General features: G+C 53.8%; 1 protein-coding gene across 1 annotated transcript in view; it reads left to right on the top strand.

The window, feature by feature from the left end:
* Positions 1–16,866, top strand: part of sh3bp5lb (SH3-binding domain protein 5-like, b) — a 28,949-nt gene extending 12,083 nt beyond the window's left edge. The window contains exons 5-6 of the mRNA XM_055877341.1: positions 13,520–13,693; positions 14,569–16,866. Of these exons, the coding sequence (XP_055733316.1) occupies positions 13,520–13,693; positions 14,569–15,204 (810 nt within the window). The 3' untranslated portion in view covers positions 15,205–16,866. The remainder of the gene's footprint in view (positions 1–13,519; positions 13,694–14,568) is intronic.
* The last annotated feature ends 2,197 nt before the right edge of the window (positions 16,867–19,063 follow it).

The raw sequence follows: 19,063 nt of genomic DNA on the forward strand, positions 1-19,063 counted from the left end.
GACCGAGGACGGGTCTATGGCAGACCAAGGACGGGTCTATGGCAGACCGTTAAGAAGACCGAGGACGGGTCTATGGCAGACCGTTAAGAAGACCGACGACGGGTCTATGGCAGACCGTTAAGAAGACCGAGGACGGGTCTATGGCAGACCGTTTTAAGAAGACCGAGGAGGGGTCTATGGCAGACCGTTTTAAGAAGACCGAGGACGGGTCTATGGCAGACCGTTTTAAGAAGACCGAGGACGGGTCTATGACAGACCGAGGACGGGTCTATGGCAGACCGTTAAGAAGACCGAGGACGGGTCTATGACAGACCGAGGACGGGTCTATGGCAGACCGTTAAGAAGACCGAGGACGGGTCTATGGCAGACCGTTAAGAAGACCGAGGACGGGTCTATGGCAGACCGTTAAGAAGACCGAGGACGGGTCTATGGCAGACCGTTAAGAAGACCGAGGACGGGTCTATGGCAGACCGTTAAGAAGACCGAGGACGGGTCTATGGCAGACCGTTAAGAAGACCGAGGACGGGTCTATGGCAGACCGTTAAGAAGACCGAGGACGGGTCTATGGCAGACCGTTAAGAAGACCGAGGACGGGTCTATGGCAGACCGTTAAGAAGACCGAGGACGGGTCTATGGCAGACCGTTAAGAAGACCGAGGACGGGTCTATGGCAGACCGTTAAGAAGACCGAGGACGGGTCTATGGCAGACCGTTAAGAAGACCGAGGACGGGTCTATGGCAGACCGTTAAGAAGACCGAGGACGGGTGTATGGCAGACCGTTAAGAAGACCGAGGACGGGTCTATGGCAGACCGTTAAGAAGACCGAGGACGGGTCTATGGCAGACCGTTAAGAAGACCGAGGACGGGTCTATGGCAGACCGTTTTAAGAAGACCGAGGACGGGTCTATGGCAGACCGTTTTAAGAAGACCGAGGACGGGTCTATGGCAGACCGTTTTAAGAAGACCGAGGACGGGTCTATGGCAGACCGTTTTAAGAAGACCGAGGACGGGTCTATGGCAGACCGTTTTAAGAAGACTTAGACCGGGTCTATGGCAGACCGTTTTAAGAAGACCGAGGACGGGTCTATGGCAGACCGTTTTAAGAAGACCGAGGACGGGTCTATGGCAGACCGTTTTAAGAAGACTTAGACCGGGTCTATGGCAGACCGTTTTAAGAAGACTTAGACCGGGTCTATGGCAGACCGTTAAGAAGACCGAGGACGGGTCTATGGCAGACCGTTAAGAAGACTTAGGACGGGTCTATGGCAGACCGTTAAGAAGACTTAGGACGGGTCTATGGCAGACCGTTAAGAAGACTTAGGACGGGTCTATGGCAGACCGTTAAGAAGACCGAGGACGGGTCTATGGCAGACCGTTAAGAAGACCGAGGACGGGTCTATGGCAGACCGTTAAGAAGACCGAGGACGGGTCTATGGCAGACCGTTAAGAAGACCGAGGACGGGTCTATGGCAGACCGTTAAGAAGACCGAGGACGGGTCTATGGCAGACCGTTAAGAAGACCGAGGACGGGTCTATGGCAGACCGTTAAGAAGACCGAGGACGGGTCTATGGCAGACCGCTAAGAAGACCGAGGACGGGTCTATGGCAGACCGTTAAGAAGACCGAGGACGGGTCTATGGCAGACCGTTAAGAAGACCGAGGACGGGTCTATGGCAGACCGTTAAGAAGACCGAGGACGGGTCTATGGCAGACCGTTAAGAAGACCGAGGACGGGTCTATGGCAGACCGTTAAGAAGACCGAGGACGGGTCTATGGCAGACCGTTTTAAGAAGACCGAGGACGGGTCTATGGCAGACCGTTTTAAGAAGACCGAGGACGGGTCTATGGCAGACCGTTTTAAGAAGACCTAGGACGGGTCTATGGCAGACCGTTAAGAAGACCGAGGACGGGTCTATGGCAGACCGTTAAGAAGACCGAGGACGGGTCTATGGCAGACCGTTAAGAAGACCGAGGACGGGTCTATGGCAGACCGTTAAGAAGACCGAGGACGGGTCTATGGCAGACCGTTAAGAAGACCGAGGACGGGTCTATGGCAGACCGTTAAGAAGACCGAGGACGGGTCTATGGCAGACCGTTAAGAAGACCGAGGACGGGTCTATGGCAGACCGTTAAGAAGACCGAGGACGGGTCTATGGCAGACCGTTAAGAAGACCGAGGACGGGTCTATGGCAGACCGTTAAGAAGACCGAGGACGGGTCTATGGCAGACCGTTAAGAAGACCGAGGACGGGTCTATGGCAGACCGTTAAGAAGACCGAGGACGGGTCTATGGCAGACCGTTAAGAAGACCGAGGACGGGTCTATGGCAGACCGTTAAGAAGACCGAGGACGGGTCTATGGCAGACCGTTTTAAGAAGACCGAGGACGGGTCTATGGCAGACCGTTTTAAGAAGACCGAGGACGGGTCTATGGCAGACCGTTTTAAGAAGACCGAGGACGGGTCTATGGCAGACCGTTTTAAGAAGACCGAGGACGGGTCTATGGCAGACCGTTTTAAGAAGACTTAGACCGGGTCTATGGCAGACCGTTTTAAGAAGACTTAGACCGGGTCTATGGCAGACCGTTAAGAAGACCGAGGACGGGTCTATGGCAGACCGTTAAGAAGACTTAGGACGGGTCTATGGCAGACCGTTAAGAAGACTTAGGACGGGTCTATGGCAGACCGTTAAGAAGACCTAGGACGGGTCTATGGCAGACCGTTAAGAAGACCGAGGACGGGTCTATGGCAGACCGTTAAGAAGACCGAGGACGGGTCTATGGCAGACCGTTAAGAAGACCGAGGACGGGTCTATGGCAGACCGTTAAGAAGACCGAGGACGGGTCTATGGCAGACCGTTAAGAAGACCGAGGACGGGTCTATGGCAGACCGTTAAGAAGACCGAGGACGGGTCTATGGCAGACCGTTAAGAAGACCGAGGACGGGTCTATGGCAGACCGTTAAGAAGACCGAGGACGGGTCTATGGCAGACCGCTAAGAAGACCGAGGACGGGTCTATGGCAGACCGTTAAGAAGACCGAGGACGGGTCTATGGCAGACCGTTAAGAAGACCGAGGACGGGTCTATGGCAGACCGTTAAGAAGACCGAGGACGGGTCTATGGCAGACCGTTAAGAAGACCGAGGACGGGTCTATGGCAGACCGTTTTAAGAAGACCGAGGACGGGTCTATGGCAGACCGTTTTAAGAAGACCGAGGACGGGTCTATGGCAGACCGTTTTAAGAAGACCGAGGACGGGTCTATGGCAGACCGTTTTAAGAAGACTTAGGACGGGTCTATGGCAGACCGTTAAGAAGACCGAGGACGGGTCTATGGCAGACCGTTAAGAAGACCGAGGACGGGTCTATGGCAGACCGTTAAGAAGACCGAGGACGGGTCTATGGCAGACCGTTAAGAAGACCGAGGACGGGTCTATGGCAGACCGTTAAGAAGACCGAGGACGGGTCTATGGCAGACCGTTAAGAAGACCGAGGACGGGTCTATGGCAGACCGTTAAGAAGACCGAGGACGGGTCTATGGCAGACCGTTAAGAAGACCGAGGACGGGTCTATGGCAGACCGTTAAGAAGACCGAGGACGGGTCTATGGCAGACCGTTAAGAAGACCGAGGACGGGTCTATGGCAGACCGTTAAGAAGACCGAGGACGGGTCTATGGCAGACCGTTAAGAAGACCGAGGACGGGTCTATGGCAGACCGTTAAGAAGACCGAGGACGGGTCTATGGCAGACCGTTAAGAAGACCGAGGACGGGTCTATGGCAGACCGTTAAGAAGACCGAGGACGGGTCTATGGCAGACCGTTTTAAGAAGACCGAGGACGGGTCTATGGCAGACCGTTTTAAGAAGACCGAGGACGGGTCTATGGCAGACCGTTTTAAGAAGACCGAGGACGGGTCTATGGCAGACCGTTTTAAGAAGACCGAGGACGGGTCTATGGCAGACCGTTTTAAGAAGACTTAGACCGGGTCTATGGCAGACCGTTTTAAGAAGACTTAGACCGGGTCTATGGCAGACCGTTAAGAAGACTTAGGACGGGTCTATGGCAGACCGTTAAGAAGACTTAGGACGGGTCTATGGCAGACCGTTAAGAAGACTTAGGACGGGTCTATGGCAGACCGTTAAGAAGACCGAGGACGGGTCTATGGCAGACCGTTAAGAAGACCGAGGACGGGTCTATGGCAGACCGTTAAGAAGACCGAGGACGGGTCTATGGCAGACCGTTAAGAAGACCGAGGACGGGTCTATGGCAGACCGTTAAGAAGACCGAGGACGGGTCTATGGCAGACCGCTAAGAAGACCGAGGACGGGTCTATGGCAGACCGCTAAGAAGACCGAGGACGGGTCTATGGCAGACCGTTAAGAAGACCGAGGACGGGTCTATGGCAGACCGTTAAGAAGACCGAGGACGGGTCTATGGCAGACCGTTAAGAAGACCGAGGACGGGTCTATGGCAGACCGTTAAGAAGACCGAGGATGGGTCTATGGCAGACCGTTTTAAGAAGACCGAGGACGGGTCTATGGCAGACCGTTTTAAGAAGACCGAGGACGGGTCTATGGCAGACCGTTTTAAGAAGACTTAGGACGGGTCTATGGCAGACCGTTAAGAAGACCGAGGACGGGTCTATGGCAGACCGTTAAGAAGACCGAGGACGGGTCTATGGCAGACCGTTAAGAAGACTTAGGACGGTCTATGACAGACCGTTAAGAAGACCGAGGACGGGTCTATGGCAGACCGTTAAGAAGACTTAGGACGGGTCTATGGCAGACCGTTTTAAGAAGACTTAGGACGGGTCTATGGCAGACCGTTTTAAGAAGACTTAGGACGGGTCTATGACAGACCGTTAAGAAGACCGAGGACGGGTCTATGACAGACCGTTAAGAAGACCGAGGACGGGTCTATGGCAGACCGTTAAGAAGACCGAGGACGGGTCTATGGCAGACCGTTAAGAAGACCGAGGACGGGTCTATGGCAGACCGTTAAGAAGACCGAGGACGGGTCTATGGCAGACCGTTTTAAGAAGACCGAGGACGGGTCTATGGCAGACCGTTTTAAGAAGACCGAGGACGGGTCTATGGAAGACCGTTAAGAAGACCGAGGACGGGTCTATGGCAGACCGTTTTAAGAAGACCGAGGACGGGTCTATGGCAGACCGTTTTAAGAAGACCGAGGACGGGTCTATGGCAGACCGTTTTAAGAAGACTTAGACCGGGTCTATGGCAGACCGTTAAGAAGACCGAGGACGGGTCTATGGCAGACCGTTAAGAAGACCGAGGACGGGTCTATGGCAGACCGTTAAGAAGACCGAGGACGGGTCTATGGCAGACCGTTAAGAAGACTTAGGACGGGTCTATGGCAGACCGTTTTAAGAAGACTTAGGACGGGTCTATGACAGACCGTTAAGAAGACCGAGGACGGGTCTATGGCAGACCGTTAAGAAGACCGAGGACGGGTCTATGGCAGACCGTTTTAAGAAGACCGAGGACGGGTCTATGGCAGACCGTTTTAAGAAGACCGAGGACGGGTCTATGGCAGACCGTTTTAAGAAGACCGAGGACGGGTCTATGGCAGACCGTTTTAAGAAGACCGAGGACGGGTCTGTGGCAGACCGTTTTAAGAAGACCGAGGACGGGTCTGTGGCAGACCGTTTTAAGAAGACCGAGGACGGGTCTGTGGCAGACCGTTTTAAGAAGACCGAGGACGGGTCTGTGGCAGACCGTTTTAAGAAGACCGAGGACGGGTCTGTGGCAGACCGTTTTAAGAAGACCGAGGACGGGTCTGTGGCAGACCGTTTTAAGAAGACCGAGGACGGGTCTGTGGCAGACCGTTTTAAGAAGACCGAGGACGGGTCTGTGGCAGACCGTTTTAAGAAGACCGAGGACGGGTCTGTGGCAGACCGTTAAGAAGACCGAGGACGGGTCTGTGGCAGACCGTTAAGAAGACCGAGGACGGGTCTATGGCAGACCGTTAAGAAGACCGAGGACGGGTCTATGGCAGACCGTTTTAAGAAGACCGAGGACGGGTCTATGGCAGACCGTTTTAAGAAGACCGAGGACGGGTCTATGGCAGACCGTTTTAAGAAGACTTAGACCGGGTCTATGGCAGACCGTTAAGAAGACTTAGACCGGGTCTATGGCAGACCGTTAAGAAGACCGAGGACGGGTCTATGGCAGACCGTTAAGAAGACTTAGGACGGGTCTATGGCAGACCGTTTTAAGAAGACTTAGGACGGGTCTATGACAGACCGTTAAGAAGACCGAGGACGGGTCTATGGCAGACCGTTAAGAAGACCGAGGACGGGTCTATGGCAGACCGTTAAGAAGACCGAGGACGGGTCTATGGCAGACCGTTAAGAAGACCGAGGACGGGTCTATGGCAGACCGTTAAGAAGACCGAGGACGGGTCTATGGCAGACCGTTAAGAAGACCGAGGACGGGTCTATGGCAGACCGTTAAGAAGACCGAGGACGGGTCTATGGCAGACCGTTAAGAAGACCGAGGACGGGTCTATGGCAGACCGCTAAGAAGACCGAGGACGGGTCTATGGCAGACCGTTAAGAAGACCGAGGACGGGTCTATGGCAGACCGTTAAGAAGACCGAGGACGGGTCTATGGCAGACCGTTAAGAAGACCGAGGACGGGTCTATGGCAGACCGTTAAGAAGACCGAGGACGGGTCTATGGCAGACCGTTTTAAGAAGACCGAGGACGGGTCTATGGCAGACCGTTTTAAGAAGACCGAGGACGGGTCTATGGCAGACCGTTTTAAGAAGACCGAGGACGGGTCTATGGCAGACCGTTTTAAGAAGACCGAGGACGGGTCTATGGCAGACCGTTTTAAGAAGACTTAGGACGGGTCTATGGCAGACCGTTAAGAAGACCGAGGACGGGTCTATGGCAGACCGTTAAGAAGACTTAGGACGGTCTATGACAGACCGTTAAGAAGACCGAGGACGGGTCTATGGCAGACCGTTAAGAAGACTTAGGACGGGTCTATGGCAGACCGTTTTAAGAAGACTTAGGACGGGTCTATGGCAGACCGTTTTAAGAAGACTTAGGACGGGTCTATGACAGACCGTTAAGAAGACCGAGGACGGGTCTATGGCAGACCGTTAAGAAGACCGAGGACGGGTCTATGGCAGACCGTTAAGAAGACCGAGGACGGGTCTATGGCAGACCGTTAAGAAGACTTAAGACGGGTCTATGGCAGACCGTTTTAAGAAGACTTAGGACGGGTCTATGACAGACCGTTAAGAAGACCGAGGACGGGTCTATGGCAGACCGTTAAGAAGACCGAGGACGGGTCTATGGCAGACCGTTAAGAAGACCGAGGACGGGTCTATGGCAGACCGTTAAGAAGACCGAGGACGGGTCTATGGCAGACCGTTAAGAAGACCGAGGACGGGTCTATGGCAGACCGTTTTAAGAAGACCGAGGACGGGTCTATGGCAGACCGTTTTAAGAAGACCGAGGACGGGTCTATGGCAGACCGTTTTAAGAAGACCGAGGACGGGTCTATGGCAGACCGTTTTAAGAAGACCGAGGACGGGTCTATGGCAGACCGTTTTAAGAAGACCGAGGACGGGTCTATGGCAGACCGTTTTAAGAAGACCGAGGACGGGTCTGTGGCAGACCGTTTTAAGAAGACCGAGGACGGGTCTGTGGCAGACCGTTTTAAGAAGACCGAGGACGGGTCTGTGGCAGACCGTTTTAAGAAGACCGAGGACGGGTCTGTGGCAGACCGTTTTAAGAAGACCGAGGACGGGTCTGTGGCAGACCGTTTTAAGAAGACCGAGGACGGGTCTGTGGCAGACCGTTTTAAGAAGACCGAGGACGGGTCTGTGGCAGACCGTTTTAAGAAGACCGAGGACGGGTCTGTGGCAGACCGTTTTAAGAAGACCGAGGGCGGGTCTGTGGCAGACCGTTTTAAGAAGACCGAGGACGGGTCTGTGGCAAACCGTTTTAAGAAGACCGAGGGCGGGTCTGTGGCAGACCGTTTTAAGAAGACCGAGGGCGGGTCTGTGGCAGACCGTTAAGAAGACCGAGGACGGGTCTGTGGCAGACCGTTAAGAAGACCGAGGACGGGTCTGTGGCAGACCGTTAAGAAGCCCGAGGACGGGTCTGTGGCAGACCGTTAAGAAGACCGAGGACGGGTCTGTGGCAGACCGAGGACCGGTCTATGGCAGACCGAGGACCGGTCTATGGCAGACCGAGGACCGGTCTATGGCAGACCGAGGACCGGTCTATGGCAGACCGAGGACCGGTCTATGGCAGACCGAGGACCGGTCTATGGCAGCCCGTTAAGAAGACCTGAGGACGGGTCTATGACAGACCGTTAAGAAGACCGAGGACGGGTCTATGGCAGACCGTTAAGAAGACCGAGGACGGGTCTATGTCCAGACCGTTAAGAAGACCGAGGACGGGTCTATGGCAGCCCGTTAAGAAGACCGAGGACGGGTCTATGGCAGCCCGTTTTAAGAAGACCGAGGACGGGTCTATGGCAGACTGTTAAGAAGACCGAGGACGGGTCTATGGCAGACCGTTAAGAAGACTTAGGACGGGTCTATGGCAGACCGTTTTAAGAAGACTTAGGACGGGTCTATGACAGACCGTTAAGAAGACCGAGGACGGGTCTATGACAGACCGTTAAGAAGACCGAGGACGGGTCTATGGCAGACCGTTAAGAAGACCGAGGACGGGTCTATGGCAGACCGTTAAGAAGACCGAGGACGGGTCTATGGCAGACCGTTTTAAGAAGACCGAGGACGGGTCTATGGCAGACCGTTTTAAGAAGACCGAGGACGGGTCTATGGCAGACCGTTTTAAGAAGACCGAGGACGGGTCTATGGCAGACCGTTTTAAGAAGACCGAGGACGGGTCTATGGCAGACCGTTTTAAGAAGACCGAGGACGGGTCTATGGCAGACCGTTTTAAGAAGACCGAGGACGGGTCTATGGCAGACCGTTTTAAGAAGACCGAGGACGGGTCTGTGGCAGACCGTTTTAAGAAGACCGAGGACGGGTCTGTGGCAGACCGTTTTAAGAAGACCGAGGACGGGTCTGTGGCAGACCGTTTTAAGAAGACCGAGGACGGGTCTGTGGCAGACCGTTTTAAGAAGACCGAGGACGGGTCTGTGGCAGACCGTTTTAAGAAGACCGAGGACGGGTCTGTGGCAGACCGTTTTAAGAAGACCGAGGACGGGTCTGTGGCAGACCGTTTTAAGAAGACCGAGGGCGGGTCTGTGGCAGACCGTTTTAAGAAGACCGAGGGCGGGTCTGTGGCAGACCGTTTTAAGAAGACCGAGGGCGGGTCTGTGGCAGACCGTTTTAAGAAGACCGAGGGCGGGTCTGTGGCAGACCGTTTTAAGAAGACCGAGGGCGGGTCTGTGGCAGACCGTTTTAAGAAGACCGAGGGCGGGTCTGTGGCAGACCGTTTTAAGAAGACCGAGGGCGGGTCTGTGGCAGACCGTTAAGAAGACCGAGGGCGGGTCTGTGGCAGACCGTTAAGAAGACCGAGGACGGGTCTGTGGCAGACTGTTAAGAAGACCGAGGACGGGTCTGTGGCAGACCGTTTTAAGAAGACCGAGGGCGGGTCTGTGGCAGACCGTTAAGAAGACCGAGGACGGGTCTGTGGCAGACCGTTAAGAAGACCGAGGACGGGTCTGTGGCAGACCGTTAAGAAGCCCGAGGACGGGTCTGTGGCAGACCGTTAAGAAGACCGAGGACGGGTCTGTGGCAGACCGAGGACCGGTCTATGGCAGACCGAGGACCGGTCTATGGCAGACCGAGGACCGGTCTATGGCAGACCGAGGACCGGTCTATGGCAGACCGAGGACCGGTCTATGGCAGACCGAGGACCGGTCTATGGCAGACCGAGGACGGGTCTATGGCAGCCCGTTAAGAAGACCTGAGGACGGGTCTATGACAGACCGTTAAGAAGACCGAGGACGGGTCTATGGCAGACCGTTAAGAAGACCGAGGACGGGTCTATGTCCAGACCGTTAAGAAGACCGAGGACGGGTCTATGGCAGCCCGTTAAGAAGACCGAGGACGGGTCTATGGCAGCCCGTTTTAAGAAGACCGAGGACGGGTCTATGGCAGACCGTTTTAAGAAGACCGAGGACGGGTCTATGGCAGACCGTTTTAAGAAGACCGAGGACGGGTCTATGGCAGACCGTTTTAAGAAGACCGAGGACGGGTCTATGGCAGACCGTTTTAAGAAGACTTAGGACGGGTCTATGGCAGACCGTTAAGAAGACTTAGGACGGGTCTATGGCAGACCGTTAAGAAGACCGAGGACGGGTCTATGGCAGACCGTTAAGAAGACTTAGGACGGGTCTATGGCAGACCGTTAAGAAGACTTAGGACGGGTCTATGGCAGACCGTTAAGAAGACTTAGGACGGGTCTATGGCAGACCGTTTTAAGAAGACTTAGGACGGGTCTATGACAGACCGTTAAGAAGACCGAGGACGGGTCTATGGCAGACCGTTAAGAAGACCGAGGACGGGTCTATGGCAGACCGTTAAGAAGACCGAGGACGGGTCTATGGCAGACCGTTTTAAGAAGACCGAGGACGGGTCTATGGCAGACCGTTTTAAGAAGACCGAGGACGGGTCTATGGCAGACCGTTTTAAGAAGACCGAGGACGGGTCTATGGCAGACCGTTTTAAGAAGACCGAGGACGGGTCTATGGCAGACCGTTTTAAGAAGACCGAGGACGGGTCTATGGCAGACCGTTTTAAGAAGACCGAGGACGGGTCTATGGCAGACCGTTTTAAGAAGACCGAGGACGGGTCTATGGCAGACCGTTTTAAGAAGACCGAGGACGGGTCTATGGCGGACCGAGGACGGGTCTATGGCGGACCGAGGACGGGTCTATGGCGGACCGAGGACCGGGTCTAGGGCGGACCGAGGACCGGGTCTATGGCGGACCGAGGACCGGGTCTATGGCGGACCGAGGACCGGGTCTATGGCGGACCGAGGACCGGGTCTATGGCGGACCGAGGACCGGGTCTATGGCGGACCGAGGACCGGGTCTATGGCGGACCGAGGACCGGGTCTATGGCGGACCGAGGACCGGGTCTATGGCGGACCGAGGACCGGGTCTGTGGCGGACCGAGGACCGGGTCTGTGGCGGACCGAGGACCGGGTCTGTGGCGGACCGAGGACCGGGTCTGTGGCGGACCGAGGACCGGGTCTGTGGCGGACCGAGGACCGGGTCTATGGCGGACCGAGGACCGGGTCTGTGGCGGACCGAGGACCGTGTCTATGGCGGACCGAGGACCGGGTCTATGGCGGACCGAGGACCGGGTCTATGGCGGACCGAGGACCGGGTCTATGGCGGACCGAGGACAGCGTCTATGGCGGACCGAGGACCGGGTCTATGGTAATGGTTCAACTTTGGTCCTGGAGGGCTGAAACACTTGTGTTTTTTTAATTCTCTCTTTCTAACCAGGGACTGATTCTGACCTGGTACAGAAATGTTCTCTGTATTAGACGATGACAGAGGGTGGTGCGTACGGCCCAGTACATCACCGGGGCCAGAGGGTAGTGCGTACGGCCCAGTACATCACCGGGGCCAGAGGGTAGTGCGTACGGCCCAGTACATCACCAGGGACAGAGGGTGGTGCGTACGGACCAGTACATCACCGGGGCCAGAGGGTGGTGCGTACGGACCAGTACATCACCAGGGCCAGAGGGTAGTGCGTACGGCCCAGTACATCACCAGGGCCAGAGGGTAGTGCGTACGGCCCAGTACATCACCGGGGCCAGAGGGTAGTGCGTACGGCCCAGTACATCACCGGGGCCAGAGGGTAGTGCGTACGGCCCAGTACATCACCAGGGCCAGAGGGTGGTGCGTACGGACCAGTACATCACCGGGGACAGAGGGTGGTGCGTACGGACCAGTACATCACCGGGGACAGAGGGTAGTGCGTACGGCCCAGTACATCACCGGGGCCAAGCTTCCAGCCATCCAGGACCTCTATACCAGGCGGTGTCAGAGGAGGGCCCTAAAAATTGTCAAAGACTCCAGTCACCCCAGTCATAGACTGTTCTCTCTACTACCGCACGGCAAGCGGTACCGGAGCGCCAAGTCTAGGACCAAAATGCTCCTTAACAGCTTCTACCCCCCCCAAACCATAAGACTGCTGAACAATGAATCAAATGGCCACCCGGACTATTTACATTGACACCCCCCCCCCCACTGCTGCTACTCGCTGTTCATTATCTATGCATAGTCACTTTACCCCTACCTGCATGTACAAATTACCTCGATTAACCTGTATCCTCACACATTGACTCGGAACCTGTACCCGCTGTATATAGCCTCGTTATTTTATTGTTTATTTAGTAAATATTTTCTTAACCAACAATGCAGTTCAATACATCGAGTTAAGGGCTTGTAAGTAATCATTTCACAGGAAGGTCTGTTGTATTGGGTGTATGTGACACAATTTGATTTGATGACCCAGTCCTGGAGTTGATTATCTTTGTACTAGATAAGCTTTAGCCAGTAGTAAGCTAGTGATTATCTATGGTAGACGGTGAATGGTGGTGGAGGGGAAAGGGTGTGAGAACTATCAATCTCTTCATCCTACAAGTGTGTAGTTGAATCAGGTCCCATGTGAAACGTTAAGCCTCAGAGTGGATGTTTTAAGGGTATCAGCAGCTGTTTACTATGTCTCCCAGCAGGGGGACGGACACTCTCTCTGTGCTTAATTCATGTGGACCAGTACTCTTTATAAAGATCAAGGTTGGACGTCCACGTTCTCATGTAATGGAGCGCCGCTATTCTGTTCTGCTATGGAAGTGATTCACAGGGCACTTAACGTGTGTGTGTGTGTGTGTGTGTGTGTGTGTATATGTGAGATTGAAGAGAGGGACTCTCACCCAGGTATTATCATCACCTAACAGCTGGTAGTGCTGCTGATGCCTTAATAATGCTTTGTTGCTCCCTGAGGGACGGTGTGAGGGGGACGGTGTGAGGGGGACGGTGTGAGGGGGACGGTGTGAGGGGGACGGTGTGAGGGGGACGGTGTGAGGGGGACGGTGTGAGGGGGACGGTGTGAGGGGGACGGTGTGAGGGGGACGGTGTGGGTGTGAGGGGGACGGTGTGAGGGGGACGGTGTGAGGGGGACGGTGTGAGGGACGTGTTGTGGTTGGTGTGAGGGACGTGTTGGGGTTGGTGTGAGGGGGACGGTGTGAGGGGGACGGTGTGAGGGGAACGGTGTGAGGGGGACGGTGTGAGGGGGACGGTGTGAGGGGGACGGTGTGAGGGGGACGGTGTGAGGGGGACGGTGTGAGGGGGACGGTGTGTGAGGGTTGGTGTGTGAGGGACGGTGTGAGGTGAAATAAGGGATCCTGCTGCTGTTTATGTTCTCCTTGTAAAAGGACCAGTGTGTTGATGCTGATGATTGATGGGGAAAGAGGCACCTAGAGAGTGACGGCGGGTTGATGTCCAAAGGCATGACCGACGGCTGCTGTGTGTGTGTGTGTGTGTTCCCCAGGTGAACGAGGCAGAGGAGGAGCGGCTGCGGAGCGAGAGGGAGCACCAGCGGGTCACTCAGCTGTGCCAGGAGGCAGAACAACGTGTCCAGACCCTTCAGAAATCCCTCAAGAGGTTCATCATCAAGTCCAAACCTTACTTCGAGCTCAAGGCTCAGTTCAACCGCCTACTAGAGGTGAGTAGCCTTGTCTCAGACAGAATGACCCACAGGAGCTTATCTCTCTAAACGATGTTCACGATTGTACTCACTGTAGGATAGTCAGTACATTGTAACTGTATCAATCTGCCAGTGTGATGTAACAGCAAAGGGTTGTGTTGTTACTCTGAGTTCACTATAAGCTGCGGTGTCCCTCATGGTTTGGTGCTACGACCAGGCTCTTTCTGATCGGCCATGTTTTAAGCAACACGTGATCCGCTAGTGTGAGAAGCTCCCGTTTTTTAATTTATTTAAACGAAACCAGCGCATAAAGCAGACCGGCTCAGCGAGAGGCTCGCGCTGCTCAGGATTAAAAATAACACTGTTCTATTTTCAAGATTTCGACAAGCGGGTTCACCCAAGAACACTTGGAGCAAGGAACACTTGGAGCAAGGAACACTTGGAGCAAGGAACACTTGGAGCAGGGAACACTTGGGGCAGGGAACACTTGGGGCAGGGAACACTTGGGGCAGGGAACACTTGGAGCAGGGAACACTTGGGGCAGGGAACACTTGGAGCAGGGAACACTTGGGGCAGGGAACACTTGGGGCAGGGAACACTTGGGGCAGGGAACACTTGGGGCAGGGAACACTTGGGGCAGGGAACACTTGGGGCAGGGAACACTTGGAGCAGGGAACACTTGGGGCAGGGAACACTTGGAGCAGGGAACACTTGGGGCAGGGAACACTTGGAGCAGGGATTGAGGGATTGAAATGTGGAACACTTGACAATGAGTCCCAAATAGAACCCTATTTCCTATTTCCTACCCTAGTTCGCCCAAGAACACTTGGTTGAACCAGTGAAACATTTTGGGGTACAAATCCTGTTACTTCAATTTCATTTTTTGTTGACAGGGGCACAAGGCAAAGGTGGTGCAGCTGGATGAACGTGTTGCTAGGGTTAAAATGCGCTACTCCGTCGCCCTGCGCAACCTGGAGCAAATCAGCGAGCAGATCCATGCCCAGAGGGGGCGTGTCCGAGCCACCAGGGCCCGCCCTGTAGCCTGCGGTGGGCGGAGCTCCCCAGTGGGGGCGGAGGCTGAGGTCAAAGCTGTGGTCGGGGTTCAGGTTGGAGGAGCCTGTGGCGGAGGGTTGGAGGAGAAGGACTGGGCTGATGGAGAGAAGACCAGGCAGTGGGTGGAGAGACACAGAGAGCAGGGCTGGGGACACAGGGAAAGGGGAGAGGCAGGGTCAGACTCCATGTCTGTCATCAGCCTCCAGACCATCGCCTCGGACCTGGAGAAGTGTGACTCGGTGGGGCACCTGGGGGACCTGAGTGACGTGAGCAGCCTGATGGGAGAGGACTGGGAGAGGGACCGGTCCCTTATGGCTGAGAACAGAGACAGGAACCCAAGGGCAGAGGAGAGAGTTTTGAGGGAGATGGACATCCCTGCTCCAAGGCAGGATAGATTGGAGATGGTGAGGGAGGCGAGAGGGAGAGAGAGACAGGAGCGCTTTGTCAAGCAGCACCACAGAAGTGTGAGTTTGTGAGACTAGAATAGAAGGCACTGTGTAATGAATGATCAGATAAAGGAATGAAATCAAGAGCGAGCAAAGAATACAGACGGCGATTGTGGAAGTTCTGTTTGAGGGATTGAAATGTAGAACACTGACAATGGGTCCCAAATAGAACCCTATTCCCTACAAAGTGCACTACTTTTGACCAGGGCCTATAGGGAATAGGTTGCAATTTGGCACACGGCCTGCATCATTGTGACACTGCAGAGGGGAGTAGCAGGGAGGGGAGGGTGGCTGGTACATCATGCACACAAAGAGAGAAGAGGAAGTGTTAGGCGATTCACTAGGGTCCTTGTGGGACTTGTAGTTCCTACACTCTAATCTGTCTATTGTTCAACACCAGTAAGATATCAGTGACCTGAGGTATAGCTAGTCTTAACACAGTACTGTGTGTAAATACAGATACGGAACATAGAGCATACTCTACTGACTGTTTCACATGCAGCTGAACGTTTTAAGCAGCTAAGCTTATTTTATCAATGCTATTTCTATATTGGCATTAGTCCCTTAATGAACGCCTTTTGTGCTTTTTTACAAATTGATTGAATTACCACAGAATTTACCACAGAAATTTTATTCCGCTCGTCCTTGGAATGAACAAAAGGTGTTGATACAAGCAATACTGCTCTCTCTCTCTCTCTCTCCCTCTTGAGTAGAAATAGATTTTAAAACATTTTATTTTGTTATTAGACCTGTTTTTGTGTTTTTACCCCAGTAGAATGTTCTGGAAATGTTCCCAGCACCCAGAGGGCCAACGACTCCCTCAGACACCAGACTGTAGAGAATGTCTCTGTCACTCGCATTGACCTAACACTTCTCTGACCTTTCACAATCTCTGCTTTCTGTCGGGAATAAATAATGTGTCTGCTATCCTGATCTTACACAAGAAAATGTGTCCAAAATGGCACCCTATTCCATTTGTAGTGCACTACATTTGACAAGGGCACATTTGGGCTCTGGTCAAAAGTAGTGCACTATATAGGGACTCGGGTGACATTTAGGACTCATACAAGAAGTTACACTGCATGGTGGGAAATGGTTCTAATGAACTCCATTTTTAGTATTGCGTAAACCATAAAGAACATTTTTTTTTTTGAGGAACGTCAAAAATAAGATTTTAATTTTACTCAAATGTATTTTAAGTGCTTTTGACCCTCCCTATTTTTAAAATATATTTTTTTGCATATTCTGAGAATTAATGCCCCTTTGTCTTTGACATGTTTTGTAATCAAGAAATCCCAATTCTAACCATTAATTATTTAATTTCTTAACTGTCTTCCTTTTAATAGTGAGACAATCTTAGTGAAATTTTCATTGTTTTAGATTTAAATACTTACTTTACCAGTGTTTTACCATCGTTAACATTGTTGAAAAATTTACTTGCATTTCACCTGCTCTTAACGCCACTTGTATTGTAGTGTAACATCTGCGTGTAGTAGATGGTTACGTTGTTTTTGTATCGAGGTTTTCACTGCCTGGTGTTATTTTTGACCAGTTTCTTCTCTTGTTCATTTTGTACCTGTTGACTGGTACCTTACCTTGATTTGATTGATCTCACCAGACACGGACACTAAATCACTACACTAGAGAGACACAGGTAGAGAGGGAGGGAGGTAGAGAGAGAGGGAGGGAGGGAGGGAGGTAGAGAGAGGGAGGGAGGGAGGGAGGTAGAGAGAGAGGGAGGGAGGGAGGTAGAGAGAGAGGGAGGGAGGTAGAGAGAGAGGGAGGGAGGTAGAGAGAGAGAGAGGGAGGGAGGTAGAGAGAGAGAGAGGGAGGGAGGTAGAGAGAGAGAGAGGGAGGGAGGTAGAGAGAGAGGGAGGGAGGGAGGTAGAGAGAGAGGGAGGGAGGTAGAGAGAGAGGGAGGGAGGTAGAGAGAGAGGGAGGTAGAGAGAGAGGGAGGGAGGGAGGTAGAGAGAGAGGGAGGGAGGGAGGTAGAGAGGGAGGGAGGTAGAGAGAGGGAGGGAGGTAGAGAGAGGGAGGGAGGTAGAGAGAGGGAGGGAGGTAGAGAGAGGGAGGGAGGTAGAGAGAGGGAGGGAGGTAGAGAGAGGGAGGGAGGTAGAGAGGGAGGGAGGGAGGTAGAGAGAGAGGGAGGGAGGTAGAGAGAGAGGGAGGGAGGTAGAGAGAGAGGGAGGGAGGTAGAGAGAGAGGGAGGGAGGTAGAGAGGGAGGGAGGGAGGTAGAGAGGAGGGAGAGGGAGGGAGGTAGAGAGGAGGGAGAGGGAGGGAGGTAGAGAGGAGGGGGAGGGAGGTAGAGAGAGAGGGAGGGAGGTAGAGAGAGAGGGAGGGAGGTAGAGAGAGAGGGAGGGAGGTAGAGAGAGAGGGAGGGAGGTAGAGAGGGAGGGAGGGAGGTAGAGAGGGAGGGAGGTAGAGAGAGAGGGAGGGAGGTAGAGAGAGAGGGAGGGAGGTAGAGAGAGAGGGAGGGAGGTAGAGAGAGAGGGAGGGAGGTAGAGAGAGAGGGAGGGAGGTAGAGAGAGAGGGAGGGAGGTAGAGAGAGAGGGAGGGAGGTAGAGAGAGAGGGAGGGAGGTAGAGAGAGAGGGAGGGAGGTAGAGAGAGAGGGAGGGAGGTAGAGAGAGAGGGAGGGAGGTAGAGAGAGAGGGAGGGAGGTAGAGAGAGAGGGAGGGAGGTAGAGAGAGAGGGAGGGAGGTAGAGAGAGAGGGAGGGAGGTAGAGAGAGAGGGAGGGAGGTAGAGAGAGAGGGAGGGAGGTAGAGAGAGAGGGAGGGAGGTAGAGAGAGAGGGAGGGAGGTAGAGAGAGAGGGAGGGAGGTAGAGAGAGAGGGAGGGAGGTAGAGAGAGAGGGAGGGAGGTAGAGAGAGAGGGAGGGAGGTAGAGAGAGAGGGAGGGAGGTAGAGAGAGAGGGAGGGAGGTAGAGAGAGAGAGAGGGAGGTAGAGAGAGAGAGAGGGAGGTAGAGAGAGAGAGAGGGAGGTAGAGAGAGAGAGAGGGAGGTAGAGAGAGAGAGAGGGAGGGAGAGAGAGAGGGAGGGAGGGAGGTAGAGAGAGAGAGAGGGAGGGAGGTAGAGAGGGAGGGAGGTAGAGAGAGAGACGGAGGGAGGTAGAGAGAGAGACGGAGGGAGGTAGAGAGAGAGACGGAGGGAGGTAGAGAGAGAGAGGGAGGTAGAGAGAGAGAGAGAGAGGGAGGTAGAGAGAGAGAGAGAGAGGGAGGTAGAGAGAGAGAGAGGGAGGGAGGTAGAGAGAGAGAGAGGGAGGGAGGTAGAGAGAGAGGGAGGGAGGTAGAGAGAGAGGGAGGGAGGTAGAGAGAGAGGGAGGGAGGTAGAGAGGGAGGGAGGTAGAGAGGGAGGGAGGTAGAGAGGGAGGGAGGTAGAGAGAGAGGGAGGTAGAGAGATAGAGATGTAGAAGGAAGGAAGATATGTTATTTACTGTTAATGTACATGTGAATGTTTTGTTCATGCAGACCAGTGCCATTGATTTGAATCGTTTGCCTGTTTTTAAAGTGGATTTGACCATGAATACTTGTGGCGTTTTTGTTTTTTTCCCTTTTTACACTCCTTACCCCTTTGCCCAGCCATCCGTCGTTCACCCTCGTTACCTGGCTGCTCCCTCCTCTTAACCTGGTCAATATCACATTTGCTTCGTCCCACAATACCCCCACTACCCCCACTCCATCCGCTGATAAATGCTGGCTTGGGATCAGTGGTCAGTTTGTAGGTCACTCTCAAATGGCACCATATTCCCTATATAGTGCACTAGGGCCCATAAGACCCTGGTCTAAAGTAGTGCACTATGTAGGGAATAGGGTGTGTGAAGCATGAATGGAAGGTCTTCTCATTTGCCTGCTCCACTTGACACCGTGTTTTATTTGTTCATGTAAAAATGGG

This window comes from Salvelinus fontinalis, chromosome 22 (genome assembly GCF_029448725.1).
Source record: "Salvelinus fontinalis isolate EN_2023a chromosome 22, ASM2944872v1, whole genome shotgun sequence".
Taxonomy (NCBI): Eukaryota; Metazoa; Chordata; class Actinopteri; order Salmoniformes; family Salmonidae; genus Salvelinus; species Salvelinus fontinalis.